This window comes from Bacillus rossius, chromosome 1 (assembly GCF_032445375.1).
Source record: "Bacillus rossius redtenbacheri isolate Brsri chromosome 1, Brsri_v3, whole genome shotgun sequence".
NCBI lineage: Eukaryota > Metazoa > Arthropoda > Insecta > Phasmatodea > Bacillidae > Bacillus > Bacillus rossius.
Window position 1 is genome coordinate 368,304,523 of NC_086330.1, and position 18,982 is coordinate 368,323,504.

The 18,982-nt window shown below is 36.2% G+C and overlaps 1 protein-coding gene across 1 annotated transcript in view; it reads right to left on the reverse strand.

Annotated features, from left to right (window-relative positions):
* LOC134528418 (ATP-dependent RNA helicase DDX24) overlaps window positions 1–13,117 on the reverse strand; it is a 76,385-nt gene extending 63,268 nt beyond the window's left edge. The window contains exons 1-4 of the mRNA XM_063362019.1: window positions 12,855–13,117; window positions 9,628–9,975; window positions 9,006–9,141; window positions 2,554–2,575 (exon numbers count right to left, since the gene is read on the reverse strand). Coding sequence (XP_063218089.1) covers window positions 2,554–2,575; window positions 9,006–9,141; window positions 9,628–9,975; window positions 12,855–13,007 — 659 coding nt within the window. The 5' untranslated portion in view covers window positions 13,008–13,117. The remainder of the gene's footprint in view (window positions 1–2,553; window positions 2,576–9,005; window positions 9,142–9,627; window positions 9,976–12,854) is intronic.
* Window positions 13,118–18,982: the final 5,865 nt, after the last annotated feature.

Here is an 18,982-nt window from a genome sequence, read left to right on the forward strand (position 1 = left end):
TCCAAACTGCGGTGTGTGGGACCAGCGTCTCGCCAATCCAAACTGTCTGTCCAAAAAATCAGTCCATCAGCTGAGGGTCGTGAAGACATCTTTGTTTATACTCTTTAGTTTTGATTTTTGACGTGATAACGTTTTATAAATCGACGAACGCCGGCTACACGCACGAAAAATTGTCGCGTTCCGCCTGAGCCGAGCGTGCAAAAACCGGCCAACCACCGTGCGAGAAAAGCTTCTATGATATCAAACAGGTTAAGGCGAGCTTTTTAACTAATTGTTCGTGATTATATTTAAACAAATTATTTATAATTAAATTTGCAAAATAACTGTAAATAATATTTAAAAATTAAAAAGTATCCAATTTTTCATCAATGTTTTCTTATGACGTCCGTAAACCGACTTTACAGGCAACCACCTTTTTCCCCTCCCTTTTATAACTAAAAGTGCAACTGCAACAGCAAATTAAAAATTTCCTTCCATATTCTAAGATCGTTAGGGCCATGAATTTTTCGCGAAAAGATTTCCAGAACAGCTGTGTCTTAAAACTTTGTAGCATTGTCTGTGATCCGTGGTTGGCTGGATTTATTTCTACCGTCAGCACACCAATCACAGCCATCCAGCGCGGAAGCAAAATCGTCCTGAATGGCCCGGCCGAACCGGGCAATGGCTTCTCTTGCAGACGGCCACCAATCACAAGGAAGCGTTCACTAACACGTATATACCTTACTGCATTCTAATCAGCGATAAGATAACTTCGCGAAAAGTACATGAGCCGGCTGATCGTGTGTGGGGGAAGGCCAAACTGTCAGCTCTGGCTGCTCGGTCCAAACTGAGCACCTGGACTGATCGTGTGTGTTGGGACCTTAACCATTTCAGTCCATTCGATCACTGAAGTGGGCAATCTATACATCTCATCAATGATAAATCGAGTTTATCAAACCTTGAATGTGTGTGTACCTACATTCTGATGGACAATATACTTTATGACTATGAAATAAATGGTTTTTATTGTTACTATTATTTATTATTATAACATAATTATACATTAATACTAATTACCACAAAAATAAAAATAAATTGTTTAGTTGCAATAAAAAAATTAATTAATTTAGGTCTGTATTAGGAATTGGCAAAGTGTGACTGAAAGAGTTAAAGAAGACATTTTCTACTTCACGATCGGCATCACGTAGAGACCGGAAAAATTCGCGAATTCATTTCGCGACAGGCTAAAATACAAATAGTTATAACTCAGTGCTGCCTCTGCTATTGGCTCACAACTCACCTGGATGACTCTGGGCCAATGAGAAATACCCAACCAACGCTTTATCTAATCACAGGCTGCTACGTTGGGTCGTCTCACAAGACAGCAGCCAATGAGTGGGTGGCATTGGACCGAGTTTACGTAGAACTATGGAATTCATCCTAGAGGTCACTGAACCCGCGAATTTTTCCGGTCCCTATGCATCACTGATACGGTAGCAGCCACCGCAGCTGACTGTAGCGTGAACCTCTCGTCAGCTCGCTGTGGCTGTAAGCTCTCTCCCCTCTTCCTCCCCCCGGGCTAGTCAGCCGGAAGCCCCCACGCCTCTCTTCTTCCGGTGCGACCGCCGGTAGAAAGTTCGGAACCCACCGCTGAACGCCTTGCAACTGCGCGACACAAGCTTCGTTCAACCGGCAATTTATTTTTCTTTTTTACCATTACGAAAAAATGCCTTTGGAAACCAGTTGCCAAGAATTAGTTTATACAGGGTGTCTACCAGATCTAGTAAATGAAATTCCCTGATTTTTCCAGGTTTTCCAGGTCTAAAACTGAATTTTTCCAGGTTTTCGTTAACACAATTACGACATTCCACGAAACTGAAAAAACTGCAGAACAATACATTGATGGGTTTCAAAGTATTTCAACTTACTTAAATTAGTAAAAATATTACCTTCTTCTAGACGTGGCCAAAGTGACTCGATGGCAAATAAAACATTCTGCTACAAATATTTCACAACTTACATTTGCAAAAAACATTAGTAAAAGGAAGCTCCCGTCAATTTCGCAGTGACTCAACTTTTGTGTCTATAGCACTTGCTTCAGAACAAGCCAAATCCAACACTCGAGCCTTCTTAAACTGCAATGCCTTGATATCCTCTTCAACTCTTCTTTTTTCTGCCTTCTTCTTGCCTGTAAGCTTCCTTTTCTTTTTGTTTTGTTTGCAGGGCTTCCTTACGCCTACAACTAGCATTTCTTACATACTGTAACATGGAATTGATGATATCAACATGCTCTACACCTACAGAACGTTGAACAAAGTCGTACACTTGTCTTTGTGCAATCAGTGTTTCTTCCTGCAAGTTTTCAGTCAGCAGATTAGAATTCACTGAAAATACTCTTTCCAATGATGCATTTCCATCATCATCCTCACAAACTTTAGAAGGCCTGTTTTGGCAAATACTGTATGTGCCTTAAGAATGAGCATCCACAAGTGATCAAGGCGCCCATCTTCTCGAGAAAAAGACGAGAACAGTGCTTCAGAATCTTGCGAGGAACATACCAACTGATATGATCACTCAATGTTATCAGCTTCTTGTCCTGATAGCCACCTGTTTCGAAGACAACATTCTAAACTGTACTTCACACGCCGTTTCCTCACACCCGAATTTAAAGCCATAGACGGACATAAGCAGGAAATTCCTTTGGTAAGTTTGTACTTCAGGGGACTTTTTCTTGAAGTTTTTTTACCATAACCTTTGGACAAGTCCTAACATTTTTCAGTAACAGGACAGACTTTTCTGGTACTTTCTCTTTCTTGATGGCATGGTGTACTGCATAACCCAACTTGATTTTGTTAGCAGTCAATAGATTTTCCTGGTTATCTGCATCCAACCGAGATACATTGCGTTTTTCCCTAAAGCTCTTCAGTACCTCTGGTTTCACAAACGTTCCTGCCAAAGCTAATAAAATGTCTACCAGTGAATCATACAGAAAAGGTGCCATGGATGCTTCACTTTGGAACATTGTAAGAAACAATTCCAGCTCTGATGCCAAAGAGTGGAAGAATGTAAATTTTACTTCTAGAAGATTATCTTCAAGAGCACTTTTCACTACATTGAAAGACATGAAATAGAAACTTCACTAACAAATTTCTTTGGAACATTGTAAGAAACAATTCCAGCTCTGATGCCAAAGAGTGGAAAAATGTAAATTTTACTTCTAGAAGATTATCTTCAAGAGCACTTTCCACTGCCTACGTTGAAAGACAGATGAAATAGAAACTTCACTTCAAATTTCTTTAGGTGGGGTAACGTTTTCATGGCACGCTCAGCAACTACAGTATTTTCTAACCATCTGATTGCACAAAATTTCTTGGGAAAAAGCTCTGATCTAGTTATTCTAATGTGATCTGCCCTCCTTGCAGGTACATGCTTAAACAAAAAGTAACTGTGCCTCAAAAAACTAACAACATCCAATTGTATAGCAGAAATTCCAGTTTTGAAAGCACCATGGACCGTAAGAAGTCCACAACTACCAATTTCTAGCAACGATGGCGAATCTTCACCAAAAGTGTCTGTGATATGTATTTTCAAAGCTAACAAAAATGCCCAGATTACGTTGAGGGCATCCATAGATACTTAAAATTAAATGCACCTGTCGGTATAATCCGAACGTGGGAAGCACATGCTGCAGTATGTACGTCAGCAGGATAACAGACCAGCTTGAACCAGTTTGTATCACGTGATTTAACGCCACTTCCGAATTCGATGGTAAATAAAAGAAAATGAACGTGGGAACTGTTCGTTATTTTCCATCCAAAAATAAAATAATGGGACGCGATACACTTGATGCTACGTCAATGCAAGCAGATCAATAAACAAAAAACGTATTGCCAACTACAACCTACCAAACAAAAATTCCCTGATTTTTAACAAAATTCCCTGATTTTTCCCTGATTACAATATTCCCTGATTTTTCCAGGTTTTCCAGGTTTTCCAGGGTCAGTAGACACCCTGATTTTTGTTTACAATCACTGCTGTACCATAGATGCAGATTGTTCAAATAGGATTGTATGGAAAAATAAAAAGTAAATGTGTCTGAAAACTAGCGCTACATGTTAGTGCTGGCTAACGCTGTGCATTCAATATATTGAAGGTACATAACGTTCGCAGTTACATGTCTGTTGGCACCTTGGTTTGAAGGAAAAAAAATACAAATCTTTCCATTCCTAGCCATTCTAATGTGTTTTCAATTGCTGATAAAGATTTTAATTTATTTCATCATCAATAATCGTGAATTTTTTTACAGAAATGTGCAGTGTGTCTTTAAAGACAAATAAAATAGATGCTGGAAACATGATGCAGTTGAAAAAAGGTTGGCTTTGTTAAGAAAATTGAAGCATCAAGTGTGCACACAACCCTCACATTTGTACAATGTAACCTCGAAGTAGTGAAAATCTGAACTGGGAAGAAAGAAAAAAAAAATCAACTATACTAATATTTTTTTTAATAAAATTTGGTTTAGAAGTTAGAACTTATGAATGGTGCGCAGGGGTTCAGAATTAAGTACTTTGTGAAGATTATATTGTTGTTGAGATTAATTTTTTATATACTCCAGGAATAGGCACTGTTTTCCTGCCATTATAATTCTGCAGAAGGCAAATGTGAAGCACAGCAATATTACCTCGCCTATCACTTGGCAGAAACAGGCCACAACCTACACAATGTGCGCACCGCTACATGTGATAACAAATGAAGTATGCAGTTAAATATACACAAGACCGGGGCAAAAAATTCGTAAAACACATTGTAACATGCCATCAACAATAATTACTTGGCCTAAACTATAAATTTATGAAAACATAAAGAGAAAACAAATTAGAAGATAGGCTATTTCCATATAATTTTTCACATTTATTTTGAGGTTTCCTAGTAAACAAAGTTTTTCTCCACTTATAAAAGGACCAAATTGTTTTGTGTTACATAACATAACAAATCCAAATATAAATATAAAATGTGTAGTGGCTTCTCTTGATAATGAAGCCATCCTGCTTTTACACTAAAGAACCAAAGATATAATGATACAGGATTCATAACTTTGTGTTATACGCACAGGACAAAAAACAAAACATTGCATTTGAAGCGTTTATAAATTACACTGATTGGCACTGTAGTAGAAAGGATTGCTTCGTTTCAGAAATAGAAATACTTATTGAAATTGGTTTCACGTGTTTACAAATCTATGACGTATGACCTGACATTTTCAGAAACGACATGATAAACTTGTGGAAAAAAGCCTATATTTTGAGCCTATATTTTACCACAAAAATGTGTAAATTTCACAAATAACTTTAAAAACAGCATAATTCGCGCTTTCAAACGAACTTCACCGTTCACAAGTTTTCGGGGTCCCTAATTAAAAGTAAATCAAGCATTTTTTTTAACCCACTAATGATGCCATACTTTAAAATATTCGTCCAGACTTCAACAACCAAGCAAAACACGGAACTGCAAAAGCGAGTTGTGACTGTACCCACAGGAGCAAAGAGGGCGTGATTAAACCAGGATGGGTTTGTTCGCAGCAAGCCGGTCGGTGTTACCGAGGCTCCGGGAAAGAGCTCGAGGGACGCAGAGCGGCGTCCACGCTACCTGATGTCGGTGACCTGCGAGAGGTGGGGGTTGCCCTGCTCCATGAGCTCCCAGAGGCGGCCCGGCGTGGCCACCACTATCTCCGGTCCCTTGCTGAGGAGTCGCTCCTGCTTCTGGGGGGCCAGCCCCCCCACCACCACCGCCACCTGCCAACCAACACCTGATGCTTCCAAGCACACCCCCTGACCGCACCAGTCAGCGTTGAAAACATGTGCGGAACAATATTCCAGGTAGTACAAGTACTGTATACAAGAGGCACTCTTTTCCTAGTCTCTCTTACACTGAAGGTTGTATTATATTTGGTCATTTTATAAACAAGTTATTATTACAGAGTGTCTACAAATACCTTGAGAAGCAATTACAGAACATTTTCAAGACCTTCAAATTAAATTTTCTTGCAACTTTTCTATATCACAGGGTAATTTTTAATTAATGTATACTAGTAACAAACACAATTAAACACAAGCAAACGTAACACAAAACTGATCTACTATTCGCAGGCACATAATGATTTTTAAGTTAGCTAAAACCTTATACAGATAATTTCCAAATGATTTAAGAGGCCACTCCAGTGTTTCAGGGGCACTACACAACCCGCGTTAACCTCATAAGATTCAATGCTATTTTCATTTTGCTTATAACTTATTAACTAATATAGATTTCGAAATGATGCTTGCTTGATATGCAAGACAACGATGCTCTTATCAAAGCCCCTTTCTTCAAAAATGTGCATAAATTATGGTTCAAACCTAGACAATACACTTATGCATATTAGTAAAGTTTAGTAAAAAACCATAATTTATGCACGTTTTTGAAGAAAGGGGCTTTGATAAGAGCATCGTTGTCTTACATATCTAGCAAGCATCATTTCGAAATCTATATTAGTTAAGTTATAAGCAAAATGAAAATAGCATCGAATCTTATGAGGTTAACGCGGGTTGCGTAGTGCCCCTGAAACACTGGAGTGAAAATCTCCACAACTTATATTAAATGTGCAACTATAATCTGAAGTGAAAGGAAAAAAAAATGCATAAGGCTGCTGGAAATTAATGCCTGCTGATGACTTTCAGCAACATACCTAATTGTTTATTAAGGAAAATTTCTTGACATATAGATTCCTCTGTATAAATGACGTATCATATTCAACAACTTTATATTTCGATACACATGAGCTGCAGAAGGATACATACTACATATGGTACTACCTCTGAGAACTGTCAAATTTGAGACAACGTCCATGAGACAGTCTATACTGATAAGTGTCTTCTCTACTATCGATGGAGACTAACATATAGTCAAAAATTTGAGTGGTTTTTGGTTGTGCTTTGTCTACAGTTTTTTCATGGCATGTATCTTTTAATGTCTGAACTATTGATATAAATGATTTTAAATTCTAATTGTAATTCCATTAACTAACCACAACAAAAGTAATTTTAATACATATTTTTAGATTGGTAAGGGATTTTAATAAGGAAATCATTTGAAACCATAAGGATCGCAGACTTTCACGGCCACTTGGCTGGAGTTGCTTGGCTACTGGGTTGTAGCCGCGTCAAAGCCGAAGATTTCACCAACATTTTGGCCGAACTTGCAGTCGCCATCATCAGGGTAACAGTCACCTACTGAGGTTCTTGGAAATTCTCATGCCTTAAAATACTCTCGGCCGAGAGAGGAATGTCTTCTGATTGGCTGCAGTTGTTGTGCAGGAGAAATTTCCAAGAACCTTGGTAGGTGACTGCTACCTTGGTGGTGACTGCAAGGCAGACAGAAAGTTTGGTGAAATCTTCGCCTTCATTGTGGCTGCAACCCAGAAGCCGAGCAACTCGTATTTGATATCATGTTCTCAAGATCCCAAATCCCAATAAAACCCGGTTTCTGCAGCTTGATGGCTGACGCGCGCTCACCTTGATATCAGTGTACTTGGCTGCGGCCACGAGGTGGTTCTTCACCTGGATGGCCAGTTCTCGCGTGGGCGTCAGCACCAGCGCGTACAGCCGCCTGCGGCAACGAGGAGCTGCTGCCATCGTCGCTGGGGCAAACACCCCACCGCTCGCGTTGTCGACGACCCTGACGCAGCCCAGGCCTCCCCTGTCCGCCAAGACCACCTCTTCGTCTTCCTCGGAGCTCCTCGCATCGCTGCTGGCCGGTTCCTCCTCCGTCGACTCTGCACGTGCACGGATATAACTACCCTAAAGTGCCTGTCTGCTTCGACACTCACACTGTGGGCAGAGCTTCAGAAGAAACAAGCAATTTAAAAACTGCTCAATATCTGAATGGAGTCCGTTTACAAAAAGCTGACTGACGATGGATTAGTAGTTTGGTTTCTGTAATTTGTTGTTAAACTGTATTTTAGAAGGTCGAAAAGGGCTAAAACACTTACATATATTCTGAATAATCTTTAAGCAGGAAACAGCTGGTATAGTTTCTTATAGCACTCAAAGGATTTGCATTACATTAAAATCTTAGTTGCTCCCTGCACAACAAGAAGACTACGCGCTTGTCCAGAGTCTTGCACTTAAAGAGGCCATACCACACACTATTAGACCAGTTAGCGTCACAATTATTACCCTCCCTCACTGACACACGTACAGCCCTCGCTATTAGGTGGGCCCCTTAAATTGCTCGTCTGACTGGCGTTATCAATTTCCAAGGAACACAAGAAAATGCAATCTCTTGTGCAACTAGGGCGACACTACAAGCGGCATCTGACTGTATGGCACCAAATTAAAAAAAACCCAAATTATGAAGTTTATAATTTGGTAAATATTTAAATAAACGCTTCCCACTTGCGATCATATAAAAAAAATTTAACAAACAAATTATGAAGACAAACAAGGGCATAAATTAATCATGCAGAGTAAACTACAAAAAAGATTTACAGCCAAGCAAAAGCTAGTTACTGGTTTTGCAAGCGATAAAAACCAATTTAAAAAAATGGACATTTTTAGTTTACGAAAATTTTAAATGTGTGACCCCGAAGTATAAAAAAGGCACTGAACTGGTGTGCAAGTTACAACTGAGCTGCCCGCGACCAGGAGACAATGTGGTGAAGCTAGCTTTTTCGGGGTCTTAAGTAGCTACTGCATTCATTTACCAGACTTCAATATCCAGGAAAATGATACTATGTGCATGTGTATGCTGTTTTTGGTTACATATACTGATAGGCATGAACACAACATAATAATGGCAAATGTCTTCAAAGGTCTTTTCTATACCTCTACTAAATATTACATTCTGTGTGTGTAAAAATAAATACATTGGATACGTTTTACTTAAAACATAGGTCTGCATTTAAAACATTTTGCAATACATTTTGCATCACAGACAATACAAAACCAGCATCCACAAGCCACCAATGTTTCAGAAACATTAAAACTTACCTAAACTCCCCTTGCTCTTCTGGGCAAGGATGCCATATATAATTGGGATCCCGAAAGCCAAAGTTTTTCCGCTGCCTGTCTCGGCGGCACCTAGAATGTCTCTGCGTCCGAAAATAGCAGGCGGAAGAGAGAGTTCCTGTAATCAAGAACAAGAAGCGATTCACATAGCATAGTTTCACGTTCTATTAATATTTTTTGGATTTATTAACGCCTCTCTTTACACCAGACCACTGCAAAATCTCTTAAATTATTGGTTTAGGAGCCAAAGATAAAAAAATATATATATATCTGTAAACAGTTTTAATTTCAGATTTCATTTTAACATTAAAGTACTATATGGTACCTATAAAGTAACTTGTTAGAATATCGTAGAGTTAACTTAATATAATTTAAATACCATCCCATCTTCTAGGTCCCAGTCATTTTTGTACAACAAGATTATATGACAACAAAATTTGCCGATGTTTTCAAAAGCAATGAATAGTTATGACTTGGTATCTTGGCAGAAGTTAGTCGCAAGATATAAAAAGTTAGGCGCCGTGACAACTTGGCACCCGGGATTTATAGAGCCTTGCTTTAAACTTTTATAAATGGCACTCAAGCCTGCAACGCATGTACAAACCTGAATCTTCGTGGGTTTGGTGAAACCCTGCTCCGCCAACGCTCGCAAGACTGGGTTCGGAACGTTCAACCCATTCCATGCTTCCATTCCTGCCGGGGGGCCATGCTCGTCATCCTCTTCGGGACTGGCCGCAGCAACTGTGCCCGCATCGCCCCGCCCCCGCTGGGCCTCTGCTTCCCCCGCGGGCTTCTTGATCACCTTCCGCCGCTTCTTCTTGGGTTTCTTTGCTGCCGGCTCCTCGACTGCAGTCTCCCTCTCCTCCGCTGACCCCGTGCGTTTCCTTTTCTTCGGCGAACCTAGTGCCCGTTTCTTCTTTTTCTTAACACAGCTTATGGCAAGATCGACGTTCTGAAACAAAAAGTTTAAATGCACGGTTATTCCAGAAAAACCTCAAGATATGAGAATGCTCCTAGCCACTCGATGGTTGAAATACTCGATGGTTGAATGGTTGTAAATGCATCATATTTGAGGTCGGTTAGGACCACCACTGGCCTGATGTCTAATTTAATTGAACCTACTACAAAAATGGGCATCGCGAGCTGAAGATGAAAGAGGACATGCCAATCCACCCCCCTCCCCCCGTAATTTAAGTATAATAATAAAATTATCAAAAAAATATTTAGTTATCTATGTACTGTATTTCTAGTGTAAAGAATCTTATGGAAAAATATTTTCTTTTTTCTCCCATGTTAAATGTTACAAAAGTATACATAAAACCACCATGAACTGCCCTTAAATTGAGTCATTAATTAAGGACTAACCGAATAAATTTATGGCTTTTAATAAGAGTATCCCATTCTTTCTTCTCCTCAATAATCAGATAATGTTAATACCCAGTCAGAAATAACCTGTGATCACTACACTTGTAAGTAATGCCACAGAATTGTTACAATTACTGAAAAGTAGCGATTGCCCCCGCTTCGCACAGTTACAATCTACTAATGTGGGCATCATTAAGATTTAATAAGTAAGTACTTATAAGTACTAAGTTCTCGTAAATGTCCGGTGTTTTCAAAAATTATATACATGCTAACACGTACTGCCCATAACTACAGAATTTTTTTGTAAACAATGAACACAGATTTTTTTTTTCTCATGAGACATGAACAGATAATATTTTGAACTCATACGCAAAAGGGCTACATATAGCTGTCCTTGTGAAAAGCACTCAACGCTCAAATCTATTCCTGATTACTGTGGTTCATCCTTTGAAGATAGCCATATGCTATTATGAACTGTTCTATACGCCTTTTCAAGACCTAGAAACCTGTAGTACATTAATATGATGTACCAGTCATGTATAAGTAAGCATAAGCCATGTAAGCACCCTAAAAGCATCTTTTTACGTCTTGATTACAAAACATTGAAATTTCTCTACTACCCTTAAATTTAATATGAATATAATATAGACATTAACCTTTTGTAATAAATCCCTTAAATGATGATGAAAATCACATCAAAATCTTTTGTGTGGTTTAGAAGAAGTAAGTGAACAAACAGACAGAAGCAGATAGCGATTTTGTTTTATACCATTTAAAAAAGAGATGAAAAATGTAACATTCAGTCAAGCAAGTATGTACAGAAAGCTATAACAAACCACCATTTTAGTCAATAAATAATTGAAAACATGAACAAAGGATAAAACACTGCAGGTACATAGTTAAATGTCTCTCAGAGCTCACTTTGCTTATACTTCGAGAAATGTTCAGACATATGATAAAAAGTCAACCAAGATTAGAAAACTAAAAAAAATAATAATAATTTAATTATTTATTTATTTATTTTTTTTTTAAATGAGCTCACAAACTAACAGTCACTCAGGTTAGCAAATATCCTACATTCTCCCTAGTGTCTGTGGAGTTTAAGACTTTCTAAACAAAAAAAAAAATAATTCCAAAAATTGAATATATGTGTTGCTATGTCCTAATCATACAGCAAAAAGGCCTTTTTATATTTAATTTTTTTTTAAAGTTTTTAATTGCAAAATCATAACCACTCTGACTTTGGAACACAATTAGGGCGAACGCACATAACACACCCATCTATCTGCTACATTGCTTCCTTCTTTCGTTTCCTTAATTTATTAAAATAGTTTTAAAAATGTAATATCCCATAACTCCAGCCCTCACTATGATTCTACTCTGTGAAGCAGTTTCATGATAAAAATATTTTTGAAACTATATTTTATTTTAAGTATGTAATTCCATAAGCTACCAGTAGATATAAACAAAGTACTCAAAAACAGCATTTTTCAGAGGCAATAAAATTTTAAAATATCACAATGCTGTTTTGCAGAATCCTCACGGATAATTAGACGAAATCAACATACCGCTTAAAAAATATCACTCTAAAGATGGACTCACAACGATCCATCACATCCGTTGGTCACCCTTTCCGTCCCGCAATCCATCAACACGCCAAGAGAGTTACAATGATTTGCACATGTCATAATATTTTACTACTTGGATGCTGACAATTAACTATTAACTGTAAAATTTTTGAGAAAATTTATCTTGTAAAGTTTTACCAGTTTTAGGGATCATGTACGCTAAGCACTCATAAATGATTAAACAAAACTCTAAAAGTATTTTAATATATTTTGAGTTACCGTGTATCAACTACTTTTGCGTCTAAGAGAATTATGTTTCACAATCAAACTTACGACATGTTCATAGGCAAATTAAAAAAAATAACACAAAGACTGCTAAAAATTAAAAAAATTAAAAACTTTTAAAATAAAAAAAATGCCTGACAGACATTGATGAACTTATTATTTCATCCGTCCATCAGTCGAAAGTTAAAGCTTGACAAGATTTAGATGAATTGAAGGACGAACAGAATTTTTCGGGCCCTCTGATTGGCTGCATGTGACATGATTGACTGACAGATGGGTAATTGACAGATGAGACAGATGACTGAGTCAAGCTTTACTTTTTTTTTTAACAGCTACTGTTAACATTTATCTAACAGTCTCGACAAAAAATTAAGAAGGAAAGAAATGCAACCAACACAATTTACAATTTGACAGAATAGAAGATACTCAATTATTAGTTATTCGTTATCACGCTGTCTGTTAGAAATAAAAAAGGTTTCTTGTAAATGTCGAAGCAGCTCAGTCTTTTAGTTGTTAAGTTTACAAGTAGCATATGTAAATGGTATAAATAAAAATTAATACAGTAAAGTAAACTACCAAATCATCTTGACCTAATACAAACAGTTGAGTTTACCGTTGTCTGGATCAATTTGCCCTTTTTGGAATCCGTTTTCAATTCATAATGTGCAAGCTCTTCAATGCCTACTAGACCTTCGAATCCATTAGAAATAACACCAGTGTCTAACTGTACTGGCTTCCAATGCGACTTTTTATTAATTTTAACCATTTTTATTATAAAATATTTCAAATAACCACGTTAATAACAGACACAAGCCATAACCTATTTAACTATCACATGGGACGTCCTAGAGTTTACAAATTGTTTACGAGACACAGACAAATGACGGTCGAAAAAAAGGGTACAGCCATAGCCATAGAGCACGGTCTAAGAAGGGGAGGTCTGGACACTCCCCAACCAGGCCAGCATGCAAAAGTGGCACACCTAATGTCTCCGTAGTTCCGCTCCGCTCCACCATCTGACCTGTAGCGCTGGTTGTTCTGCGGTGGTATTTTAAGCTTTGTTGTTATGAACAACTCAACATAATAATCATTTAAATTTTCATTTAAATGTTAAAAATGCATTAATCTCCAGATATCGATACAGTATTAAATTGGATGTGTTTATGTTTTATAATATTTGGAATTATTTCATAAATTAGGTAAATTAGGTTACGAAGTATAGTTTCCACATTGGCATTGGCGGGAAGCCAGGAACTTCATTGTGAGCAAGGAGCATTGATTGTTAGTAAAGAGAATAAGCGTATATTATTTTAATTGTGAAAATGCCTAACCATTGTAAAACCATTGCAAAACAAATTATCAGGCAAAGTCAGACGAGAAAGTTGCAATATTACGAGTTCCCAATGATGACAATGTTAGGCAATTGTGGCAGAAAGAAATTCCACGAGACAAGTTTGTACTTAAAAGATCCCATTATGTATGCGAAAAACATTTTGTGGAAGACGACATTCTCACAAAAAAAAAAAGGAACACAAAGATCATTTCGGAAACGTCATTGGAATAGTAGGTAAGTTAAATTTTATTATTTGTATGAATGTAGTCTAAAGATTGCTTATTTTTGTATAGGCCCGACTTTTTTAAAAATGTATGTAATATGTCGAATTTTATTATGACCAGCACAACCCTGATAATACCTGTTTGTAAGTAGTTTGACAATACACCATTTTTTTTATTAAAATACAAAATTTGCAAAACGAGTGCGGTCTCTTCCTTAAAAAAATAATAAAAATCCCAAAATACTTTTATTCAGTGCTCTAAACTTTCCTTTGTTATTTCAAAAAGGCGCAGATACGGTATTCCAACTCGTTTAGGAGTAATCGCAGTTTGTAATTTACATTACAATACCTGTGCATTCATGCGGTCGGTGACGTTTTTGCTTGCTGTGTATGTGCGTGTTGTTTGTTTTCGACAACTTATAAAAACGTATATATTTTTTATTTAAATATTGTAATGCAATGTAAATAAAAATTTTTTAAAAAAATACGTCTCTACTATGTGAAGCGTCAACCCTTGACATGAGACACAAAACATTAACGATGGCACTTATTTGTGTAGCAAATAATGTATTGTAAATGCAGGTTTGGTATTGTTATTCAAATACGTAAATCAGCCAAGTTATGTAATTTGATTCAGCCTTTAATTTTAAATGTTAAAATATAGTGTAATTTTATTAAAATTCATTGCAGTGCATCAAATACTGACGTAACTCTCTACGTTTGTAATTATGGAGTAGAGGGCCACCATGGAAATAAAAAAAGTAAAAAAAAACTTATTTTTACTTCTTTACATGATTCCTGATAATTCTGCAAAACGACATTGCGATATTTCCAGTAATTTGCCTAAAATTATCTTTTCAAACGATTGTATTTTTTTAAGTTTTATAGATATTATATTAGGTTGCGGAAACGTGGCCCTATGCCCGATTATCACGTTACTGTGCGTCCTCCGGCGATGATTTTAAACTATCGTTGTATCGTATATTATTTACCTATTGTTTGTTTTTCACGAGAATTGACAAATTCATCATAACATCTAGTGATATATTTCCACCGCAAGACACCTAGCGCTAGAGTTGAATAGCGGACGTCGAACGAACTATGGAGACAGTAAGTGGTCACTTTTATCTGGCGAGTGTCCAGACCATGGAGTTAAGAAGTTAGGGAGTAGGTGTATGTAATCTCTGCTGTGTTAACAGTTGAAGTCAAAACAAAAAGCGACCACGCCCCCTTGTGAGAGCAAAACATCACTGGTTGCAATGCATTTAAATTAGTGATGGGCAGAACGGTTCTTTTGACCGAACCGGTACTTTCGGATCAGTTCCGTGAAAGATTCGTTCAGAACGATTCGTTCATCTCGGTCATTTCGTTCTTTTCTGTGAATAGGATCTGGCTCTTTTATCAGGTGTCGTAACTCGTTCATCCTTTAGAGTATTGGCTACGTGTTTGCTTCCAGCCTCCCCTCGTTATCGCGTGACCCGATAACGAGAGGAGGCTGAATCGCGTGGGTGGTTATCTTTATCTACTCTGCATGGGTAAATGAAATTTCAAACGTCTAGTTGTATACTGACTGTTATAAAATTATTGACTGTTGATCGCTGCAAATGCTTCATGCAGTGATTCTATATAATACGGGAGCATTAAATCTAAGAATGTTAGGTACGAAAGTGATCTTTCTTAACTTTAATTTGTAATTGCACTATTATAGCTAGTACTTGAACATTGCTTTTCGTAGCCAGTGAATCACAGTTGCGTATATGAAACAAGATTATTTATATTGTATTACTTTTTAAGTTACAAATATTAATATACAGGCTATTTACACTCTAGAGAGAGTAAAGTGTTTACATGTAGACCAACACATTTAGAGAAAAAAGACAAAAATTGAATACTACTACTGCGATTCAGTATGAAGAGAGAAAAATGAAGTAGGTACATTAATTAACACCTAAATGGTAAGTGTGAACATTTGTAGTTACTTTCCCTGTTATTTTTAATTCATGTTTTTTTTCCCCCCAAATTTGTGTATGTGAATGTGAAAACGCAATTTTAAACCACTACTTAACAGTTGACATTTTCAGGTATAGATACTTTTCATGTTACCCTATTTTATTTGATCAGTTATCGTTTGCTCTTATGAACATGCTCACGCTGTGATTACTAATTCTTCAGACTCCTTACGTCATGAATCATTTCACGAACGAATCAGACCGGGCGCGTGGCCGGTACTCTCATCTCGTTCTCTCGTTCTCTCCGCGTTTTCGTTCTTCCGAATCTTTCAAGGTACCGGCTCTCAAAGAGCCGGTTGGTTCTCTCGTTCTCTCCGCATTTTCGTTCTACCGAATCTTTCAAGGTACCGGCTCTCAAAGAGCCGGTTCTTTACATCGCGAACGAATCGCAAGATTTCGTTCTCTCAAAGATTCGTTCTTTTTGAACGAATCGTTAACGAACGACCCATCACTAATTTAAATGCAGAATACTGTATTTTGTTAATCCGATATTAGCTACCAACGGCGTATATGTCCAAGTTTATCTTGTTAAGATTATGAAATGAAATATAATGTTGTGTTGCAAGACTGTAACGTGTGATTTTTTAGTAGAAATAAGGCAATAAATCCCGATATATGTAATGACGAAATGGGTTATAAAATTAATTTATTGCTTACTTAACAGCATTCAGGTAGGGTGCATTGATGTTATTTAGGCAGTATGTTGTGTCAATAACATTATAGTACCCTTGTTTACATTATTTGTGCTTAAAGAAGGTTTTTTTTCGTCATTTCATTTATCGGACTATTACAATGTTAAAGATATTAGCTTATTACCTACATGTTACTGTAAACGAAATGAACAAATTAACTGATATTTAAATTCTCGTCATAATTATTAGGCCTATGTGTATGGATGGATTAGCTGTCACGAGCCCACTCGCCTATATTAACTTGTACATGCTACAACTTTTGCATTTTATTTATATATTTATTTATTTATTGCAGTGGCCACGCAATAGTAAACATACCAGTAGTTTCTTCAGAGCTAAATTAGTCCTTTGCACGAATATTTCACTTTAGGAGCCAGTACTGTAAAGTAACAGTAATAACAGAGGGCACACATGCCTACCTGCAGCAATGTTGCAGTGATTACATTCGCAACTTTTTTTTTTACTATAGCGATTCCAAGTGTTATATATTTATACTGTCTACGTTTTAATTATTTTTCATCCCACAATTTTAGCCTTGGATGTGTGCCTTAAGCTTCTTTGAGATCAGTGAGGATTATAAATTGCTAGTGAAGATATATTTAAATCGAAAATTATATTTTTGTATTTTTTGTTCTCATAGGGGGCAATATTTACCCACAATTTCCCTAATATTCATATCCATTCAACTATAGATTTGCAAAAATTAGTTCATAGAAATTTTTTCTAGGAAACCTAATTATTTTTGTCAAGATTTTTTCTTGGTTTCCCTTACTTGATGACACACATAAATACTATGTAGCAATAACCAATCAATACTTACTAAGACTGCATATAAATACAAAAAATACTTATGTTTCTGATTTGTAATAGGTAAAACAGTTATTCTTGAATGGAATAACAAGATCACTTGAAGCTCAAAAGGAAGAATGCATACATAGCTACTAGAAGTTTGACTGCAAAAATTCTCATTGACCCTTAAACAAAATTGTCTTTGTAAACATCTTTTGAACAGAATCACTAGTTTAAATTATATTCTTAGCAAAATAATTGAACCTTATACAAACATACTTATCAGAAACTGCTTTTGTCAAATAAACAATATGATTATTCAATGGGGACATGTCATGCATATGCTGATTCAAAGAGGAAAAAAATGTCTTTTCGTCTTACAAATACTTTGCACGTCCTTAGACGGGTATGTTATTCCACCTCTATCTTTCTGTGCAATTAATGAATTTTCAGCATTTCCCTCTGGCAACTGGTACATCTTAAATTGGTAATTCCTGAAAAACACTAAAAATATTTTACAGCATTTTTAATGTAGCTATACTAACCTAACCTACAATCTAGTGTTGTTACTAACCTAGCCTAATCAAACACTATCCACATTTGACTACTTCGAAAGAAATATTTTCGAAATTGATTTTTATTACTTTAATTACAGAAAAGTTACGCCGAGGGAATTTTAGAACAAAATGATACTAAACCACACTGCATAAAACTAAAAGTGAAATGTTTTACAGATTAAATCAGTTCTCCTCATCCATTTCCTCACCATATTTTTTAAGTTAAGTCTTATAATCGTCGACGATAAAATTGGTACATTATTGGGCTTTGGTAAAAGCAAGCTGGTAGCACAGTGTTGCAAATTTAAAATAGGGTGAAATTATGCAAAATCAACTACAAAACAAGACGTACTGAAGTAAAAACTATAATTTATTAACAAATAACAAGACATTACATAAATGTATATAATTTGGACAACAAAAATCAATGGAAAATATATTATGGTTTCATGCAGATAACACAATCTATTTTATTTCATTTTTTTAATTTTTTTCAATCCACCTGCAGATCCCTACATGAGCCAACAGCTCAAGGGATATTGACCTTGTCACATTATAAACAAAAATTAAACATAGTTAAAATTGCAATAAAATAATCAAGTTTACAATTATAATGAATTTTGCTAATCTACACTTTCAACAAATAATCACAAATTTTATAATTTTCACAATTTACACAACACAACAAACAGTACATATTTTTCATTTAATATACTCTGAATCATTTGTAGGGTGTCCTATTAATTATACAGCAAATTACATATTATTTATATTGTCATTACAAGGTGTTATTTCACCAGCTAAATAAATATTTTTATCCTTTGATGTATTCTCTAACAACTTTTTTGAATTCATTAAAATTTTGTAGTAATATAATTTCTTTAGGTAGTTTATTAAATAGTGTTATACATCTTAAGTGTGGAATTTTGGTTTCAGTTTATAGTTATATCTTGTGATATATGGTCCAGTATGTTCAGATTCTACAAAATTATTTACAATTTTACAAATAAGAGCAACCTATAAATATATTACGAAAAAAAAGGGAATATATTCCACTCAGTAAATAAAGGTTTACATGAGGCTCTTGTATCAGCTAAACATATAATACATATGGTTTTTTTTGCAATCTAAAAATTTT